This window comes from Camelus ferus, chromosome 29 (assembly GCF_009834535.1).
Source record: "Camelus ferus isolate YT-003-E chromosome 29, BCGSAC_Cfer_1.0, whole genome shotgun sequence".
Classification (NCBI taxonomy): domain Eukaryota; kingdom Metazoa; phylum Chordata; class Mammalia; order Artiodactyla; family Camelidae; genus Camelus; species Camelus ferus.
Window position 1 is genome coordinate 17,910,157 of NC_045724.1, and position 21,452 is coordinate 17,931,608.

Sequence of the window (21,452 nt, forward strand, 5' to 3'; positions counted from 1 at the left end):
AGAGGGGGCCCCCACAGAGAGGGGCAGGGATGCTGTGGTAGGCAAAATAATGGCCATCAAAGACATCCAGGTCCTAATCCCTGGAATCTCTGAATGTTACCTTATATAGCAAAAGGGACATTGCGAATGTGAGTCAGTTAAGCATCTTGATGTGGGGAGATTATCTGCTGGACCTGTACGCGTAATTACAAGGGTCCTTAAAGAGGGAAGCAGAGGGAGATTTGACTACAGAAGAGGAGGAGGCAAAGTGACCAGGGAAAAAGAGATGGGAGCTGATCCAGCCACAAGTCAAAGAACTGCTGGCAGCCACCAGCAGCCAGAGGAGGCAAGGAATGGAATTTCCCCTGGAACCTCCGGAGGGAGCAACTTGGCTGACACCTTGACTTTACCTCTGTGGGGCTAAATCATTTGGGATTCTGGCCTCCAGAACCACGAGAGAAAAATTTTCTATTGTTTTAAGCCCCTAAGTTTTGTGGGAGTTTGTTGTTACTGAAGCCATGGAAAACAAACACAAACGCTCTAAGAAAGGAGAGAACAAGCAAGCTCTGTCGCAGTTCCTCATCCCAGGAGGCCCGACTCGGAGAAGGGTCTGCCCTAGATTCCTGTAGGAACCCCACAGCCTCACAGAAGGCCCCTTTCTCTGAGCTTCTTAAGTGTTCTGGGATTTGGGGAGCCACAGGTGCCCTGAAAGGAACAATCCACACTCCTCAGCTTGAATCTCAAGACCTTTCGAATCACCTCCCCCCTTTCCTCTTCTGCTGCCTAGTTGGCTCACCTGCTGCCCCTCAGGCATCTCAGGAATAGTCTTCCATTGAAGCCTTTACTCCAGTTGGTTCCTCCTGCTTGGGACGCCCACCTCCCTACCTAACCCATCCATCCTTCAGGCCCAATAATACTGCCTCTTGGTCTCTAGTACTTTGTATTTCCAAGGTGGCATCATTTCTATGATCCTATCCCACAGAGGGGTGGTATATCCTGAGTCCCTGCCTGGTGTCAGGCACTGTTCTGAGCACCTTCACATGTATTGATGTAACTCTCAGAACCCCCAGGAGCTCTATCGTCCTTTCTGTTGTACAGATAAAATGGCTCAGGTCAGGTCACTCCGATGTCAGGATGGTCCAATCTTCAGTCACTTAAATGCCACCCTCCCAAATTTTCCCATATATGTATGCTACTCATATTATTATTATTTACTATTTTTCTTAAATGTGATTCGATTTTTTTCTTTCAAAAATCATTCTAAAATAATCTATTTAAAATACAACAAATGGAGAGCCAATCTATTGGCCATAACTAGGGAGCAATTGTAAAATGGATAAAATTAGCCTATGTGGTTAGATTTTAGCTGCATCAGCTCGACATCTGAAAGCTCCAGCCTGTTCTCCTTTTGTTAAATGGGGAAGTGAGCCAACGGGTGGAGAGGTGTTAAAGATGTGAGCACCCAACTGGACTTTCTCCTGGACAGAACTGATAGAAATAGAAATTCTAAAAGAGAATTGAGAATGGAATAGCCGTTTCACTGTGTGATTCCGTGTTATTTCACGCCCTACCCTGTGCGGCACTTAAAATCATCTCTCTGCGGAATCAGCAGTCAGTCGGGGTGAAGCCGCTGCCCTAGCCCCAGCCCTCAACACCCTCAGCCTCCTCTGATCCCCTGGAGGACTTACTGACGGCAGGAGCCCCTCAGTAAATGCTGCATGGATGGACAAGCAGCTTTTCACATGCTTACCTCCCCAGGAAGTCCTCAAGCTCCTCACACAATGGTTTTCCATTTCCAATTTCTATTCTAGACCCTGTCTCCCTAAGACCACCAAGAAGGGAGGCTGGCTCACTGAGACGAGACTACCTTGCTAAGCATCTGCTGAGTCACAAAGAGGTAACTCTCCTGTCCCTACAGACTTCTAAATGACTGATAGCATCCCAGGACCTCAAGTCCTCCTTTCCAAAATGCTCCCTAAGTCCCAACTAAATGGCTCTTGGACATTTAAGATTCCCACCATCATAAAGAAGAAAAATCAGTTACTACTAGCTCCTTTAAAATAACCCTTGCTATCCTGGATATTGCTGTGAAGTGCCCTCAGCTTCTGCTTTCACTGATTCAAAAGCGCTTCACTGATGTGGTCCTCAGAGAGGGGTGTCCTCATGCACTGGCAGCAGGAGGGGGCGGGAGGGGCAGTGAGCTGGAAAATAGAGGCAGTCTGATTCCATCCCACTGCCCCCCACAAATGAAATGCCTTCTGGGGGCACTGGGACGGAGCACAGCCCAACAGAAAGAGAATGTGAGCAATAAATTCCTTCTGTGTCAGAATGTTTGTTCACTTCAATCAATGTCTGAAAATATCTGCCCTGAAATCTCTGTTTCCAGGATATTGGTCAAATATTTGAATGGGGCAGCCAGTTAATTGACTCAGGAGGAACACTTGACAGAGAGGCAGAGGGAGAGGCTGTGGGGGCACAGGAAGACAGCCGAGCCCACAGGTAGATCCAGTGACTCCCAAACCCCAGTGGTCCCATTAGATGCTCAGGGCAGGGGGAGGGCAGGGGGAGGCCAGGGGCCCTGGAGAAGTGTGGCCCTGGAGCCAACCCACTCTTCCTCTCACCAGCCATGTGACCTTGGGAAGGTGGGCCTCAGTTTCCTTATCTGTAAAATGGGCTGACAAGAATAGTACTACCTCATGGGGTTATTAGGAGAATTAAGAGTTGATGCAGGTAAAGCATTTAGGTCTATTCCCAAGCATCCACGAAGTGTTAGCTACTATTACTATGTTATTGTGACCCCTTAGTCTGGCATTCAAGGCTCTCTGAATGAGAGTTCCCTGCTGCAAGGGTGTTAGGGCTGGAGGGGAGGTTCCCTGAATGTATGCTCACACCCTGCCCTGTGGCTGGTGATGCTCCTTTCCTCACGGTCTTGTGGAGTTGGGTTCTCCCTGGGTCTGTACTGGGCCTACCTGGTGAACTGCTGGGTGGACCTTCAGTGGCTGACATCTTAGCTAAAAGTCCCTTCCCTTCCTTATTTTAAACTGCCTTAAAACATGGGTTCTGCAGGAGAGACGAGGTGGGTGGGAGGGTGGCATGGTGTCTTATGGCCCTGAAGACTGGAGTGGAGGGGCTACTTACCTGGGGCATGGGTAGTGGGTAGGCAGTGCACAGGGGCCCAGCAAGGGTGCTGTGGGGAACCAATCCCAAGTGCAGCTGTCAGGGGAGAGGAGCAGCCCCGTCTTTGGCCACCATCCATTGTGGCTCCAGGTCATGAAGTGTCCCAGGATGCTGGGCCACTCCAGTGGCTATGAAGGATGCTGAGAGCCCAGACCCAGGTGAATGACCCACTTGGCTTTGTGCAGGAGACACTCACAAGGGGTCTGGGGCAAAAGGCCAAGTCAATTAGACAGTGCATGGGAACTACCTCCCTCCCCACCCAACTGGGGACCCTGTAATGCTTAGGGATTTTACTCAGAGCTGTAGTTTTAGGTTTTGCAGGCAGGGAGGAGGGGCATGAGCCAGTGACATTTGCATTTCTAGAGACATCATTACCACCTACATGCTGAGGAACCCTAGTATCTTTTCTTGTACGAGTTTGTCATCAACTTGGTGATAATGTTTTGGGTAAACCCTATTAATAGCCCCATTTTACAGATGAGGAGACTGAGGTACAGATAGGAGAAGTAACCTGCTCAAGGTCAGCTGAGACTTGAGCCAGGCTGGCCGTGAGAAAAGCCTGTGACTAAGACTTCTCCTGCTCACTCTCTCCAGGGTACCTGGCCCATAACAGGCACACAATAAATACTAATGACACAGAGATGCTGACAGGGACGTAGGTTCAGATGTCAACATTTTTGTTCCCCCAGGAAGTCATGAATCAGAGCTGAGTCGGGGTGGGAGGTGGCTGATGGGCTGAGCTACTAGAACCCCATCTGCTTCGCTTGCCCTCTCTGCAGAGCACCCCGGGTGTCTCCCTCCTGCAGCCCCCGCCCCATCTTCTTTCCTCCTCCTTCCTGCTCTGGCTGAGCCAAGCCCAGAGAGGCCAGGTAACAGCAGTATGCGGCTGGGGGTGACTTCAGGCTTAATATCTTTTTAACCATATTGCAAAAGGGCATGCCTAAGATAGTGCCTTATGCTTAATCTTGCTCTCTTATTGCTTTTTCTCTTGTATGATTTAACCTTGCACCAGGTATCAAGCTAGATAAATAAAAACTTTTATTTCAGATTAGCCCCAGCTGGGGGCTGCCTTGAACGCTGAGCAGTCATCCAGGGAGTCAAGTGAAAAAGGGAGCTGGGAATCTGAGCTGCTTAGAGGGGCTCATTGCAGGTTCAAAGGCCCCCAAAGATATCTGAGACCTTTTTCAGAGGTGGGAGGAATGAGATCTCCTCCCAAGCCCACAGCCTAGGGAGGCTGAGGCAGTGGCTGAAGTTCCCCTAGTCCAGCCTTCCTGACCTCCCTTCCTAAGAGGCCCCTCACCCAGTTACCTTCCCTCACACTGGTATTTCCTTCCCAGTACTTAACACGGCCAGGAGACCAGGAGACGCTGCCTTTGCTCATGTTTATCTCTTTCCCACTAGAATGTGAGCTCCACGGGCCCAGGGACTGCGACTTTCCCTTCACTGTTGGCCCGAGGGTCTGGCATGAAGTGTGGCACAAAACAGACACGCAATTAATATTCACTGGTTAACTGAATGAATGAATGAATGAATCCTGTGATTCCAGTCCAGCACACAGACCAGCGGGTTAATATGAATCACATGGTTTCCCAGGCAGAATAGTAAAAGATGGCAAAAGAATGTGGGTTTTGGAAGCAGGAAGGTCTGGATTTTAATCGTGTGATCCCCACTTACGTGCTGTGTGAACCTAAGCACGTTTTGTGGGCTCTGTGGGTCTAGTTTCCTTACCGGTAAAGTGGCTCTGGCCAGCTGCATTCTGGGGTTGGGGGTGGGGGTAAGAGATGATATCTGTAGCCCAAGGCAAACGCTCCCACAAGTTCAGAGAAAAACATACAAGATGCTAAAGCAGCATGGATTGTAATAGCAAAAATCAAGGTATATACCCATTGACAGGAAAATGGACTACCTGTGATATTTTCACATGATGAAATAATATATAGTAATAAAAGTGAACAAGTGATACCCACACCAAAAAAACTATGGATGGATCTTGGATATATCATATTGAATAGAAAACACAAGTCCCAGGAGGCTGTGTATAACAGGATACTTTTTAAAATAAAGTTCAAAGATGACCAAATCTAAGCAATACTGCATTTGTGACAAAATATTTTTTAAAAGCAAGGGAATGAAAAAATACAAGACTCAAAGAGATAGTTACGGGGATGGGGAGGCGGGGGTAGGCTGGAGGAGGAACGTAGGCAGATATGAGGTATGTGTGACTGTGTAGCTAGCTCTTGGGTTTGGTGGTTTCACAGATGTCCACAATATTATTAAAAATTAATAATGAAACTAAAGAGGGCCACACATGGACTGATGTGACCATGAGCCAAGGATTACGTCTAAATCAGTTCTGTGTGCCTGAAATATGCTAAGTTAAGAAAAAAAGTGAATGCAAAATAAATGCTGGCTAGTTACACAATCTTCCAAGGGTCTCAAAGCCCTCAGAAGTCCAATACAAAGAAGGTTTTTAGAGATGAGGAAAACTAGAAAAGCCAACATTTTTTTAAAAAGACAAATGCTTGTTAACATGGGGAAACCAAACTAGAACTACCCCCCAAGGCAACCTCTAGGCACGACCTAGAATAAGCCCCAGCCCCGAAAGCAGCCTCCAGCCAAGACTGGTCTGCCAGACCCCAGGCCTGAAGAGAAGTGGTTCCCGAGCCGAGCTGAGGTCCATCCCCTGCCCAGCTGCGGAGGCAGAATCAAGGTGGGCAGAAGAGGACCTGCTTGGGCCAAAGTGGGAGATCATGGAGGGTCTCCCTCAGTACGCCGGGCACACAGGAGGCTCTACAGTGTCCTGAGCAAGGGACAGAGGCTCCTACCCATGCAGAGGGTGTGGGAAAGAGAGGCAGAAAGGGAGGATCTCAGACCATGGCAGTGACCCCTATTAAAAGTCCACTGACCAATGCGATTCATGGGAAAGACGCAAGGGGTAAGGCACTGCCAGTGACAAATAGCATGTAGGGCCCCAGTAAAGCAGAAAAGAACAAAGGATCAGGTTTATCACAAGGTCGGGCACAGAGTGTGGGGAGCAGGAGCGAGGCTGGCTGGCTAGCAGTGCATCCTCAAAGAGAGAAGGGAGAAAAATCATCGGGGGAGAATGAAGCGCAGGTTTTCCTGTGGTTCATGAGGAGGACTTTAGTTGTGGTGTGAAATATCCTTGTTGTCTTGGTACAGTGGTGGGAAAGAACTGTAAATAATATTTAATTAAATTTAAAAAATCCAGAGGCACTGTCTCTTAATATTGTTGAAAGATGAGAGCCATGGGATGCAAAATGGGTAAACCTTGAATGGCACATCCATTCCAGCCCTAGAGAGAATGCCTATTAACTACTAGTGGCTGATGGAGGCTTGGGGGCCCATTCAGGCTCTAAGTGGGAAAGTATGCTGGGATCAATTAGTGATGTCTGCCTTGGCACGGGATAGGAGAGTTCTGGTACATGTGCTGACATCAGTCTAGCGCGGCAGTCATAGGTGTAAGCAGATCAGCTCTCCTTATGAATATGCCCCTTTCTTCCAAGGCTACCACCAGGATCCCAAAAATCTAGACTCGGTGGTTAGAAGCTTCTTTGTCTCCCCCTTTCCCTGCACCACCTATTTTCAGTATATCACCTTGCTGACTCCTCTCCTGTACATCTCTGCAACAATCCCCAGTCCTCCCCTAGACTGGTGCAATAGATGGTTAGCAGATCACTATCATTCCAGGGTTTCCTGTACTGATCACACGAAACTCCCATGAGATAAACTTTCAGATGACCCCATGTTCACCCTCCTACCTCAGCCACGCTCAGGAGCCGACGACCTTTGCTTTGTATGCCCTCCACCAACAGGCCCCACCACCTGTCTCTGATCTGCCCTGACTCCTTCCTAGCTCCCTCTTTGCTCCAGCCACGTGGGCTGGTCAGTCCCTGCTGTACCTGGTCAGATGCCCTGAGGTTTCTGGGGCTTCCAGGCACCCACTGTGTACCCAAAGCCAGGGGCTGTGGTGTGCCAATTCAGATTTCCAAAGCAGGTTTGCTTTTCCTGAGTTTTCACTTCTTGAGGGGAGAAAAATGCCAAGCAGCTTAATCAAAGGGCTTTGAAGTGATTCAAATGATGGTCTCCTGTGATAGCTGCCCCCCACCAGGCCATGGCCAGGGGCCCGATTTAGTTATTGGCATATGTGGCAGTGTGGGCTTGTGCAAGCCTGACTGTATCTGATTATTCTCTCTCTTTCTAAACACACACACACACACACAAACACACACACACACACAGCTTTCATTTCAAAGTGCTCAATGTATTTTCAAGGAATTACCTCACTTGGTAGCATTAAAAGTGAAATCCAGTGAGTGGCAGGTCCCCCATTGTGACCTGCTGGTAAGGCCATTGCCTTTCAAGCTGGGAATGAAGGGTTTCAGCCCTGACACTGCTCACCTATTCTTTATTCTAGTCCACTGTTTCTCAACCTTTTTTTTAATTATTATTATTTCATGTTCTCCGAGCTTCCCCAGCCATTTGAGACCTTCTTCTTAACTGCTCCCCTGACCTGTATGAAATTTTAATAACACAGCCATAACATATATCTGTATGTATATCTGCACTTTATACATCAAAGGAGTAAGATATGTTCACCCCTCGAAACAAATGTTTGCCCCCTTGGTAGGGATCCTGCCCTGTTGATGACCCGTTCTCTTCTAGACCAAAGCTTCTCAAAGTGTGGTCCTCAGATCAACAGTATCAGCATCACCTGGGCCCCAAGCCCAGAGTTTCTGATTCAAGTTTCGGGTGAGGTGCAAAATCTTGCATTTCTAATAACCCCTAGTTGGTGCTCTCGTCTGGAGATAACACTTTGAGAGCCACTGTCATCAAGCAAACTGGGTATGTTCTGGAGCCCAAGGGACTTAGGTTCAAATCCTTGCTCTTCCACTTTGTGGCTGTGACCCTTGGCCAATCTACGTAAAGTCTCTGGGCCTTGGTTTACTTGTCGACACAGTGGAGTAATAACATCTCCCGCATACACTATTGTGAGGGATAACGGGTCCGGCCAGTGTCTGGCGCATGGCAGGCACCCAATAAATGGGGTTCCCCTCCCCTCCCCCTCGGGGATGTTGCAGAACTGCAGAAGGTCCAGGGAAGGGGGGCTCAGATGGGGAAAGGGATGATGGGAGAGGTTAGGCTTCTTCAGCCTGGAAAGTGGTGTCTGGGCTGAGATGGGGGCTGTAACGCAGGACGTGGCGGAAAGAGCTAGCTTGAGCTGGTTCACCAAATCCTCCTACCCCAGGGTGGCGAGGGCCCTTCTTGTGCTGGAGAAGGATCAGTTTAGCATCAATTACAGGAGGTGAATCAAATGACAGAACTCATCAGTCCAGCATTTGTGGAAAATGAAAATGCTTCCAATGTGGGGAAAAGGACTCGGACAGTGACAGAACCACCTGGAGGGCTTGTTCAGCTGTTTCCTGGGCCCCACCCTGAGCATCTGGCTCAGTAGTTCTGGGTGGGGCCTGAGAACGTGCATGTCTAACAGGTTCCCAGGTGATGCTACTGCTGCTGGTCCAAGGCCCCACTTTGAGAACCAAGGAAGCCTCTCATAGATGGGCTTCCTATGACGGGTGATTAAGAAGAGAGGAAGAGTCTGGGCACTCGTGGGAAGATGATAGCGGGATAGCCTGGGCCTTAGAGCCCTTGGGGATGACCCAGAGAAACCTCCAACCCAGGCTTCTGACCACCTGGCTGGCCTGCTTGTTGACCTATAAGAGTGGCCACAGCTAGTAGTGCGGGCTTCTGACAGCATGACGTGGCTCTGTGAGAAAGACAATATTGGCTCCAGATAAAAGATGGGGAAACTGGTACTTCAAGAGTTTTAGTTGCACCCTTCAGGTCACCTAGCTGGGAAGAGAGGGGGCCATTCTAGAACCCATAGTCGTTGGAAATTAAAGTAAGCAATTTCCCAGCCCAAGGGGGCTCTAAAGGCATCTTAGGCCAAGAGCCAGTCCTGGGCTCCTCCTGCACCTACACCATGCATCCCACTAGTCACCTCCTGTCACCCTGGCCTCCTCACCCTCCTTTAGCTCTGTCTCTGCACCCCTACTGTGATGTCCCCCAGCTGGGGGACACTATGGCTGCCCCCTACTGGCCTGCTTGCTCCCACCTGACCTCCCCCAACCCACGGCGAGCTTCACACAACACACCCCCAACCACATCCCTCTCCTGCTGAACTGGCTTCCCACTGCCCTCAGGACCAGGGCCTGGCATTCTCCGGAGCCGGGCATTCCACACCATGCATGGCTGGCCCTGCCTCCCTCCATGGCCTCTTCTCCCCTTGGCCTCTCGCACGCGCTGCGCTCAGCCACGCAGAATTACTGTAGCTCCACAAACGTGCTTCACTTTTTCCTACTCTGTAATCTTGGTATGAGCTGTTCCTCTGCCCGCAACAGACCCTCCCTTCACAATTCCAGGCTGGTTCCTGCTCATTAGTCAGGGGTGGCTTAGATGATCTCTCCTGCGTGAGTCTTCCCACCCGGTAATGGCTTGGTGCAGGGGGCGCCCCCTCCCACAATTCTTTCTCACTTCTTATGACTGGATATTTTTGAACATACACAAAAGTAGAAAGAACAGTCTAATAGACCCCCCCAGGGAGTCATCACTCCATGTCAGCAAGTCCCAGCACAGACAGTGCTTCTCTCTAGAGCGTTCCACCAGGCCACTGCAGCCTGTCCACACACACTACCCCTCTGCCATACCAGCCCTGAACACACTGCAGGCCAAGACAGTGACTCGGGCCCACTAGTTCTCAGGACATTAGCATAGCTCTTGGCCTAGAGAAGACCCTCAATCCACTGTAGGTGGACAGTAAGTCCCCAGTGGTTGAGCACGTACTACAAATTCAGGTGCTCTGCTAAGTGCTTTCATGTCTTAGCTCACTGAATCCTCATAGCATCCCTGTAAGGCACAGGTAATTATTACCTCCACTTCACAGACTGGAAAACTGATGCTCAGAAGATTACACAGCTGGTCCGTGATAGAAGGCAAGCCAAGGCAGTCTAACTCTGGACTAGAGCTTCTCATAGAAATAGAACGTGGGCCACATGCGTTATCTAAAATTCTCTAGGAGCCACATTAAAAGAAAAAAATAGGTAAAATTAATTTTAATGTTATATTTAACCCAGTATATCGAATATACCATTTCCACATGTCATCGATGTAAGACATTACTGAGATATTTTACAATTTGTTTTGCAAACTAAATCTTCAAAATTTTGTGGGTCACCTTCGTAGTCACATGGGCAAACATATTGGCCAGCAGAGCTAGTGGTCACCACCCTGGACAGCGGCCCTAAAGCCTGCGTGCTCAGCCACTCACTTCTCTATACTTAAATGAAGGAGGAAATGGGTAAATAGGAGTGCCAAGGACCCCTGGTCCTGATCTTTCTTTGACAATTAATAATACCTAATATTTTATGGCCCTTTAGAGTCTCTCTGGCACCATCTTATCTGCTGTGGGAGTTATTATCTCCGTTCTGTGGATGAGGATTATGGGGTTTCAAGAGGGCCAAACGCCTTGTTTGGACACCCTGCTGCAGGTGGCGTGGCTGGGCCTTAAATCAATAATTCTGGACTCCAAGTCCAGTGCTCTGCAGGGCAGGGGTGCAGCTTCCCCTGGAAGCAGGACTGTTTCCATCTGGCAGAGTAGTGTCTGCTCAGACTATAGGCTGGGCTGGCCGCTGGGGAGAAGAGCCTGCAGAGCACCAGTGGTCAGGCCCCGGAGGAAGTGATGCCCTTGGGAAGAGGGAGCAATGGGGCTCATGCTAGGTCCTCAAAAGGAAAGAATCTTGTCATTCTTCAGTCGTAGTTTGGCCACGAGAGGCTGAGAACAAATTGATGGCAATGGGGCTATAACTTACCTCTGAAGGCCTTTTTGTTCTTGGCAAAACAGAGGGGTCATTAGTAATGCGGAAAGCACTGGTGTGCAGACATAAATCCCCCCCCAGCTGCAAGGCTGATAAATAGCCCAGAGGGGATGGGGCCTCAGGGAGCCGGGGAGGGTAACTGTGTACCACGGATCACTGTGGGCTTGGGCCTGTGTCCACCCATCTGCAGACAGAGCCACCACCTGCCCAGGCTCTGCAGGTGCCCGGAGACTTGGTTACCCACAGTGCCCTCAGGACTTGCTCCTGGCTCTGGGAGCTCCTGAGGCCCTCAGTTCTTTCTTTTAAATGAAAATGGTTGCAGAGCACCTGGGCTGGAGCAGGCTCCCACCAGGCAAGCGGGGCCAGCACTGAGTGGTCAGCGTGGAGGCGCTGTGGTGGGGCATTTTTTCCTCTTGCTTCAAGCCAAACAGGCACCAGCCAAACCACCCGGGGGAGGACTGGGACTACCACCGGAGAGGCAGGCACGTGAGGCCAGACCCTCGGCAGACAACGGTCTTTGCAACAGTGTCTACACTGGTCAAGGGAACTGGAGAAGAGGCCAGATCCTAGTCTTCTGTCCACCTGCTCCCCTGGGGACTCTGAACTCCTGCCTGTCTGCCTGCTTTCGGCTAGCTCACGGGGATACCATGCGAGACCAGGGCCAGTGCTGGGGGAGAAGGGCAGGCAGGTAAGCCAGATGCTTAGGCCGGGAAAGGAAGATAAAGAGGACTGCACTTTCCTAAAGCTGTCTGAACTGGATTTGGGGGGAGGAGGGGGTCGGGTGGTGACAAACATCCACGAGATTGAGGACCATCATGACCACCCTACCAGCGTGGTCCAAGTGCTATCTCACCAAGGAGGACAGACATTTGCTGCAGGGCCGCCCTCTCCATTTCCACACCCACAGCAGACTCTACCAATTGAATGCCACACTGAGCCTGTTTGGCTTCCTCGTCCTCTTTAGGCAGCCATTACCAATCAATCAAAGTTGGCATGTGAGAGAAATCCATTTGTCATCCTTTCTAAAAGCCCTCAGGGAGCATCTGTGCTGGCAACAGGAATCCTATAAAGTAAAGCTAAGCTAAGTGCTCCAGGCCTTCTAGAAGTTTCCACATCCTGCCCCAATCTTCACACACATCCCTACCTGTAGTTTCACATCCTGGGTCTTTCTTCTCATCCTGTTGTTTGCATCTGGGGACCCGGCCCAGGAGAGTGTGCCCTTGGAAATCTCACAGGATGCTGTCGCAGGCAACTGTCCCCAGACTCCAAGCTCAAGAGCCCAGCCCAGATCCCAAAGCCTTGGCGGCTCTACCCTCCTACCTCCTGCTGCAGGGGAAAAGGGTGGCTGGGGCCATCTCTGAAGGGTAAAGAGGACCTGAGGGTCTAGGGCTGGTGGCCTGGCAGCCAGTCCACACTTGAAATGGACCAGTGCCCTGGAGGATGACCTCTCACTATCACTGCAGGCATTTCTAGTCTGCCCATGACCTCAGGCTAGATCCTGGCCCTCTGCTCCCTGCTCACATCCAGGGGTATGCCTGGAACCAGCCCAGAGACAGTGAGATGAGGAGACAACCAGCTACCCAGCCACGTGTCCCATTCCTGCTGCCACCTTATACTGGGCCCCCAACTCCATCAGCCTTTGGGCTCACTGGGGCTCCCTCAGATCTCCAGTGCAAGCCCCTTGTCACTAGGAGGCACTTGCTTTGCTTCCCAATTTGACAAACTCATGAAGGAGACCAGTACCAGTATGGATCTCCCTTCTCTGCCTACCAGGAGAGGGCCCGCTAATTCCCAGCAGGACTCTGCCTTCCTACAGAATGGCTTCCTTCCTAGGACCTCCTTTTCCACATCCTGGCCTAAGGACCACCTGCATCTGGGCCACCGAGAAAAAGGGCCATTCCCAGGCCCCGCCCCAGTTCTAGAGAATGAGAATCTCGTGGGTGCCAAGGACTCTGCCTTTTTGGTAGGAGAGGCCCAGGCTATTCTCTGGCATACTGGGATTTGAAAACCCACTACCCGTAGAGTGACATTCATTCATTCATTTATTCATTCCATAAGCACACATTGGGGTTTACTCTTGCTGAGTCCTGTGCTGAGCACCAGAATGGGGAGGAAATGGGGTCGGGGAGCAGAGACCCAAACCCACACTGGTATTGCTGCTGCTGACCACACGAGCTGGTCTGACATTTGCTCTGGGTCCTGGGGCCCGCTGGGCTTAGAAGCACAATAACAGCCTTGCCAGAAGCTGCAGGTCACAAAGAGTCCATAATATCCCTGATTTCCTGCATTCCCAAGGATGGGAGGCCTCTCCCTCCTAGGTAACTCCCAGCATCCTGAAGGTATTATTAGCTGCTAGCAGTAATAATACTCCTAGTTAACACTTGTGAAATACCTTACATACGTTAATGAAGCTCTTTACACATAGTAAGTCTTACGACTCTTGAATCACCTGTGGTAGATTCTCTTATTGCTCCCATTTTATGGATGAGAAACTGAGGTAGGAAGATCCACCCAAGGCAATATGCTCAAGAGACTCCATCCATGTTCTTGATCACTACTCACTGGTGTCCTTTGATCTTTAGGGGGGAAATGCCACTCTCTATTCTTGGCAGTGGGGTAGGGAGGGGCAACTGGCCTGGTGGCCTGCCATCCTCCTGACCATCAGTCTGGCCTGCCCAGATGAACCAGGCCGACCCTTCAGTCACTAGTGGGCTGGGGGTGGGAGAACAGGAACAGGTCCAGAGCCTGTGTTTGAGTGAGCAGCTTCTCGTGGACCTCTGACCAGCCCCCTTGCTCCAAAGCCGCCTAGTCCCAAGACAGCCAAGGAGTTGCTACTTTGCTGGTCTTTGGGTGGGGATGTGGGGTCAGGGGTTCCATCAACCAGAACCCTCTTTGCATTCAATCACTATCCTGCTCAACCCAGAGCTCGGGTGGGAGAGGAGGGCTTATGTGCCTCGCCTCAACATTCCAGATAAGACGTGAATTTCTAATGGTCAGAAATGTATAAAGAGCATGAACTCAGTTAAAGTTGCAGCTGTATGAGTTCTAAAATGATGAGAAAACTGCCAACTTTTCATCAAGTAAGTAAAGAAAAACAAAGAAAAGCCCAGAGCCTTGAAAGAGGTTAGACAGAAGTCACCAGTGACCCGGGCTCAGAGCCCCAAAGTGCCCAGATGCCTGAGACCTTGAATATCAGCACATGCTCCTGCCCCACAACACCCCGGGCAGCCCCCGACATCTGAGCCTCAGGCGCAAGCTCCTCTTCTCCTCCCTTCCTCCTTCTTTCTTCATCCAGTCAGTCTCCTGCCCGGGTTCTTTAGCCAGTGTTGTCCCTGGGGACAGGTCCCCTCATGCCACTGTCCCACACACCCATAGACCCCTCCTCAGCCCTACAGAGCCTGGCATTCCTACAGTGGCTCTTCCTGGGTCATGTGGGGGACCAGGGCAGCCCAAGCCTTACCTGAGACGATGGTGTAGCCAATCCCCCGGGGACGTCCTTTATCCTGGTCAATGGCAGTGATAATACGCACTGTCGTGCCCTGGGTGGGAGACAGGAAGCATTTGAGTTCAGCTGCCCAGCCCCCAGGCTGATGTTCTTCTTTGTAGTTGTCCTGGCACCCACAGCTTCCCTCCCTATGGGGACTCCTGGCTGCAAGGCCAGCGAAAGAACTAGATGCCAAGTGCACAGGCCTCAGCTGTGCCCGTTATCCCTAGGACATACACCAAGGCCTCTGGACAACACCTCAGTGTCCTTGGAGAGACCCAATCTTGCTGATGCTATCACTCTCCCTTCCCCTCCTCATCTCCCCTCATTCAGATGAACCACCCAGGAAAGAAATGCTGATGGAGAAGCATCCAGCAAGAAAACAAGGGATCTGGTCTCTATCTTGACCGTCCATCACATTGCTGTGTGACGTCAGGAAGGTTGCTGTACCTCTCTGTTTTCTCCCACCTTAATATGAATAACAGCAAAACCCTGGAACCTTGTTTTCACTAGGGCCTAAATAAAGGAGAGCATCATGGATCAATTACTCTGTAAATGAAAGCATCATAAATCCTGAAAGTGAGTCTCTCCAAGAATGACTGTGACAACCCTGGTGGCCACCATGGACCTCTGAACCGTGCCCCATCCAGCACTGCAACCCACAGTTCCTGCCTCAAATGGCTCTGTCCCACACCTCATTCATTCTCCCTGTAGCAATGGGGGAGGGGAGCCAGGAGCTGGGACTCTCATGATGGGGATTCAAGGCTCCATGCTTTTGGGGAGCACATGGTCTGCAGTGAGGGGTCAAGGATATATGCACAGACACTGCTATACAGATATGGAGTTGCTTGGATGCATAAATGTACCCTAAAGTGTAGAAGTCCACCTGGAGAAACTGGCAAAGGGCTGTACAGCTGGTGACATTTAGGATGGGTCATGAAGGGTGAGTAGGAGTTTGCCAGAGAGAGAGAACAAAAGGAAGGTGCGCCAGGCAAAAGACACAGCACAGGCAGGGGCCTGGAAGCCTAAGAGTCTCTAGAAAGAGATGCTGGCATATAGTGGGTGCATTCAAATACCAAATGATTGGTTGATTGGTGAATAAATGAACATACGTATGATTGGATCCTAACAATATTACCACCACCACCACTTGCTGCATCGCCCCTTGTCCAGGGCAACCACTTTGCTCTCTAGGTCCTACCACACCAGCTGTGCCTCCCTTCATGCCTGCCTGAGGTTCTGGTCTAGGCTGCAGTTTCCCCTGACTGATGGAGAGCAGGACAGCCCTGTCCCCATGCCCCAGGGAGATATCAACCCTGGCATTTGCATGTCTAATGAAGGTCTCTTGTGGCCTTGGTGCCTCTCATGCATTTGCCATTCATCAGCTGGAGGCTGAAGCCTGTATGTGGCACCCTCCACCCCAATCTGAACACCTTCTTTTGAGAGAGGCTTGTTCCTAACATGCAGACCTCTGACTTGGGGCGGGGAGCAGGGGAGGCCTAGGGGCAAGGTGCCTCCCCCCTCCAACTCCTCCAGGTCTCGCTCCAGGTCTCCCCCAAGACCCAGGAGGGGCATCTACCACCTCACCCTCCCAGGGCAGTGCTGCCCCTGCACAGCTGTCGCTCATCCTCTCCTGAACTTAGGTGGGTGGCAATCCAGAGCATCTCTAGGTTTGGCTGAAGGAAAGTGAGAAAGTTGCAGAGGAAATGTCTCCCGTAGAGAAATGGACACAGCACAGAGGCCAAAGCCCGGCAGAAGGCAGGTCTGGCTCTTTTCTGTGGGCCCTTCCCCCTGCCCCACCCTCCCGCGCAGGAGACTGGAGCTCTGGCTAGATTCCCTGCGGGGAGACAGACTGTTAGGAAGTCAGAGAAAGATGCCATTAATTGCCAGAGTGGATTCTGAGGACCTGAGCTGTGCGAGAGGGTGAAGCACCTGCTGCGACGGGAGCCCTTCTCCAGCACTTGTTCCGTGCCTGGCACTGCTGTGAATGCTTTTATGTCTTAACTCCTTTCACGCTCACAACTACCCCAGGAGACAGCTCCATTTTACAGATGAGGAAACTGAGGACCATGAGTTAAGTGGCCTTTCCAAGGTCCTACCCGCCGCAAAGAGTGAAGCTGGGAATCAGATTCAGATACTTTGGCTCCAAAATTCTGTTGCCCACCAGGCAATGCTGCTTCCATACAGGTTGTTATAATAACGGTAACCGTCATTTATGAGAGTCATTGCTATGTTCCAGGCACCACTGTAAGCAATTTACAAGCATTAATTCATGTCAAATTTGGGAAAACATACATCCCCTGTCCCTCCCTTGGAGATGCACAATGGGCTTTAGTGTGATAAAGGCTTCAAGAAGCAGTAAAGTAGCAAAGAAATCTGTTAACCTTTGTTTTCTCCGGCATTCTGAGCTGAAGACAGACTCTCTTCATGTAACATCTGTTAACAGCCCCAGACCCAGGGGTCAGAAGGAGGTGATTTGGAAAGCACTGCATTAGATCTGAAGGGTCGCTAACAACTTGCCCCCTGCCATCATCCCATCAAGGGTTCTTTTTTTGGAGGTATGCCTTTCCTGGGGTCACTCCTCACACAGGAGAGGCCTGGGTTTGTCCCATTCTGTCCCCAGAGTGCAGGACTCTGGCCCGAGGCTCCAGCTGTCAGGATGGGCTTTCTGGACACCAGGACAGCTCCCTCTTTTATGGCCTCATCCAACTTGAGCCTCACATGCGTCCCAGCATGAGGGGCCCCTGGCCTGCCAGGCTGACTGGGCCCAGTGCCCACCAAAGCACCATTCCAGACAGTCACTAAACAAGAAACCTGGGGGGGCAGCTGCAAGCGCACAGGCATACAACCAGGGCTGGGCGTGGCTGGGTCGGGCCCGGGTCAGTGAGTCTCAAAGAGACTGGAAAGGGGCCAGTGCTGGCCTGTGCAAAGAGGGGAACTGGCGACCAAACAACCCTCAGTCCTTAGAGCCTTGTGAACATCTCCCTGTGGGCATGCCTACCCTGGGCGGCCTGGAGTCCCCCTGGGTGGGTGGAGCTCAAAGGGGACCAGACAGCAAGGAGGCTGGCTCTCCCCAGGAAAAGATACACCTGAGCTTCCATGAAGTGAGCTCTAAAAGGCTTCTGACAAAGTTTGGGGTTTCATCTCTTTTTGGGTAAATAAATCCATTTTTAATAAAACCTTGAGCTTTTAATACAAGTGCAGCCACAAAGACTGGAAATGTTATGAGAAGGAATTAACAGGGAGGAATAGGGGCTCTTGGGAACTCATGGCTCTTGTTTCAGAGTCTCAGTGATTATATTTTCAATATACTGAAACTTATTTCCAAAGATGAGGGGATGGAGAAGTGTCCGCCCCAAGGCTGGGCCCCGCTATGGGCTGGCTCTCCAGGGAGGGTCTCAGCTAGGGGTGCACCAGGGCATGGCCAGGAGAGCAGATGGGTGGGCCCAGAAGGGCTAGAAATGGGGTGCACCAGACCACAGGGCTTCTTCCCTTCACAGGAACTCCCATTGCAAGGATGCCCCCTTCTGGGAAATGAGGCTTCCCCGAGAGAGGCCAAAGGTACACAGGCCCGTGGGGTCCTGACTCCTCGTGGTGGGAAAAGCAGTACGGCAAAGGGGGTAAGGGTTTGACTCTGTGGTCAGACTTCCTGGGTTTGAACCCTTAGAGTGAGTTACTTAACCTCTCGCTGCCTTGTTTCCCCCATCTATAAAATGGGTATAACAACAGTCCCCACACCTCAGGAAGTGAGACATGTAAAGTACTTGCAATAGCACCTGGGTCATGGCCAATGCTATAAAACCAACTGTCACTATTCACTGGGGCCTGGAACCGTGAGCAGCTGATGAAAGCTAAGATACCTCTTCACAGACAATGCATGCACGTGATATTCCAAACAACAAACTCAGACTCCCCAGGACCCCAGGTTAATAATCCCTGCCCTAGAGGTAAGGTGTTTTCTGGCATTCTATAGAGAGAACAGCTAGGCGCTCACAGGGAGAGCTAGCATTAGTTGAGCACCTACTGTGTGCCAAGCCTTGTGCTGGGCCCCCAGCATAGGTTCCCTCACAACTCCTCCCAGTGAGGGGATATGTGGGGAGACTGAGGCTCAAGGGGTCCGGGATTTGCTTATTGCTTAAAGTCCCAAGGTGCGGTGAGTGGGTGGGTGAGGGTGTTGGGGAAGACGGAGGGCTGTATCAGGGTGGGTAAGGGGTGCCAGGCATCCCCAGCCTCTGAGGCTTGGGTACCAGAAGGGAAGTCGGGGCAGAGTCGAGAGGAGCTGGGATTGCTCTCCCTCCTGTGGCTGCCTCCTTCCAATGAAGCTGGCCAGGAGAGTGGCTAAAGCTGGAGCCTTGGGGGGCCCGGTCCACCTCTTCCCTGCCAGCCCAGCTGCCTCCCTGCCCCACTATTTCCATGACAGGATTAAGGACTTGAAAGGTGGACGTGCAGTTTGCTTCAGGAGTGGGAGGCACCCTTGTGGGGAGGAGGCCGGTGGGGGCTGAAGGGGACTTCCGACAAGAGCTGCCACAGCAGATTCTGAGGCAGAAAATCCTATTTCTCAGTCCTTAATTCCAGTCAATTCCAGTCAAAGGGCTGATAAGCATCGGCTGGCAGTAATTTGTGCAGTTTATCCGCTCTTTTCACCTTCTATCGGTCCTTCACTGACGGGCAGGCCGACATGCTGCTGCTCGAGTGAGGAAATTAAAATTTGATGCAATAATCCCAAATAAGAAGGATTTTATTAGGTAATATATACACTTTAGATGAGGCATGCTGGCCTGATACACTGATAGAGGCAGGCATACATGCTGGGAGCCGCAGATAAAGAGGGGAAGCGAGGGAGAGAGGGCGAGGGTCCGGATGAGGCCCCAGGCCAGCAGAGGCAGGCCTGGGTTGAGGGATGCCTGGGTGCCCCGGCCCTGGGGGCTGACCAGGCCGCGCTGGGGCTCCTCAGCCTTGGCCTGGCCAGGGAAGCACTGCGTTAAATCAGAGTTCCACACTGTAAAGAAACATGGAGGGCCTGGATCAAGGCACGGAAACTGATTAGAAGCAGGGAAAAACCAGGCTCTGGGTGTATGGGAAGTGCAAGAGATGTGAAAATTTTCAAGCGTGGAGGCAGAGGGAGTCAGAGGTGTGTGGACACTGAAGTGATTCCGTGGGCACTGAGAGAGCCCGAAACTTTCAGCTTACTTCCTTGTCTGGCTCCCTCAAGCCTGGTCACATGACCCAAGTGGCGGGACTCAGACTGGCTCCCTGGGAGCGACCCAGGCATTGGCGTTAGTGGCCTCGAAGGAATGAATAAATTGGGAATTTGAGACTAGCAGATACTAACTACTATGCATAAAACAGATAAACAACAAGTTTCTACTATATAGCAGAGGAAACTATATTCAATATCTTATAGTAACCTCTAATGAAAAAGAATATGAAAACAAATTTATGTATGTGTATGTATGACTGAAACATTATGCTGTACACCAGAAATTGACACATTGTAAACTGACTATACTTCAATTAAAAAAGAATGTAAATTTAAAAAAAAGAAATTGTGATATACACACATACATACACACACACACACACACACATATGATGGAATACTACTCAGCCTTAAAAAATAAAACAATGCCATTTGCAACAACATGGGTGGACCTGGAGATTGTCATACTAAGCGAAGTAAACCAGAAAGAGAAAGAAAAATACTATATCACTTATATGCGAAATCTTAAAAAAAAAAAAAAGGACACAAATGAACTTTTTTACAAAAGAGAGACAGACTTACAGACATAGAAAACAAACTTATGGTCACCAGATGGGAAAAGGAGTGGGAAGGGATAAATTGGGAGTTCAGGATTTGCAGATACTAACTACTATATATAAAATAGATAAATAACAAGGTCCTACTGTACAGCACATGGAACTATATTTAATACCTTATAATGGCCTAAAATGAAAAAGAATATGAAAAGGAATATATATATATAAAATGTGTGTAAATGAATCATCATGCTATACATCAGAAATTAATACAACATTGTAAATTGACTATACTTCAATTAAAAAAAAACCTGCCGATCTGAAAGGAACACATGTAGCAATGTTTGACTTAGTATTACTCTGCTACGATACACGGATGCCAGGAAAAGACAAGACAAACTGAAGGGTCTGGGAGCACATGCACACCAACAGCCCTCTGGCTGACTACCAAGACTCTGAGATGAGGCTGAAGCTGGGACCCCTAGCCCAATCCAAATACGCAACCACTGTTTACTAGCCTGCTAATGCTGGCATTGCTAGGTGCGCCAATCTCTAATACCCACAGGCCAGGGAGGCACTATTAAGACAGCCTTAGCCCCAGTTTCCCAAGGAGGAAGCAGTCAGTAGGTTGTGTGATTTGGCCAAGCAAGAGCACAGCAGTGCAGAGACCTGCACCGAGCTCCCCTGGCTGCCCCACCACCAGCATGTCCTCACTTCAATCAACAAGCTGGCTTTGCCCATATTCCCTGCAGTCAGCCCTGGGCACAGTGCCTTGGGAGGCCCATGGAAGGTGTGAGACCAGGCCCCAAAGACTCAGGCACCTGGATGACTGGGAGCCCCAAAGTAACCCACTTACACATCACTGAACATTATAGGTGTGGCTACAATTCAGTGGTAAGTTATGCTGCATAGAGAGTGAACTCAACCAAAATTGAGAGGAGAGAGATGACTATGCCTGTGGGCCATGGAGGATGAAGCCAGGAAAAAAATTCTAAAGATTGTCAGTGAGCTGGGAACCAAGAGATGGGTGATGGGAGCAATCACGAGGGGTGATGAGGATGACAGGATAGTGAGAAGGTTGGCCTGAGCAGGGCATTTGTTTATTCATTCCATAATCACTTCCCGAGCTACACGGTGTGCTATGTCCACAGCAGACCCCTCTT

At 50.5% G+C, this 21,452-nt stretch overlaps 1 protein-coding gene across 1 annotated transcript in view; it reads right to left on the reverse strand.

Moving 5' to 3' along the window:
- The window catches only part of LOC116656655 (cadherin-23-like), a 159,871-nt gene that overhangs the window by 128,084 nt on the left and 10,335 nt on the right, over nucleotides 1-21,452 (reverse strand). The window contains exon 4 of the mRNA XM_032469914.1: nucleotides 14,509-14,587. Within this exon, the coding sequence (XP_032325805.1) occupies nucleotides 14,509-14,587 (79 nt within the window). The remainder of the gene's footprint in view (nucleotides 1-14,508; nucleotides 14,588-21,452) is intronic.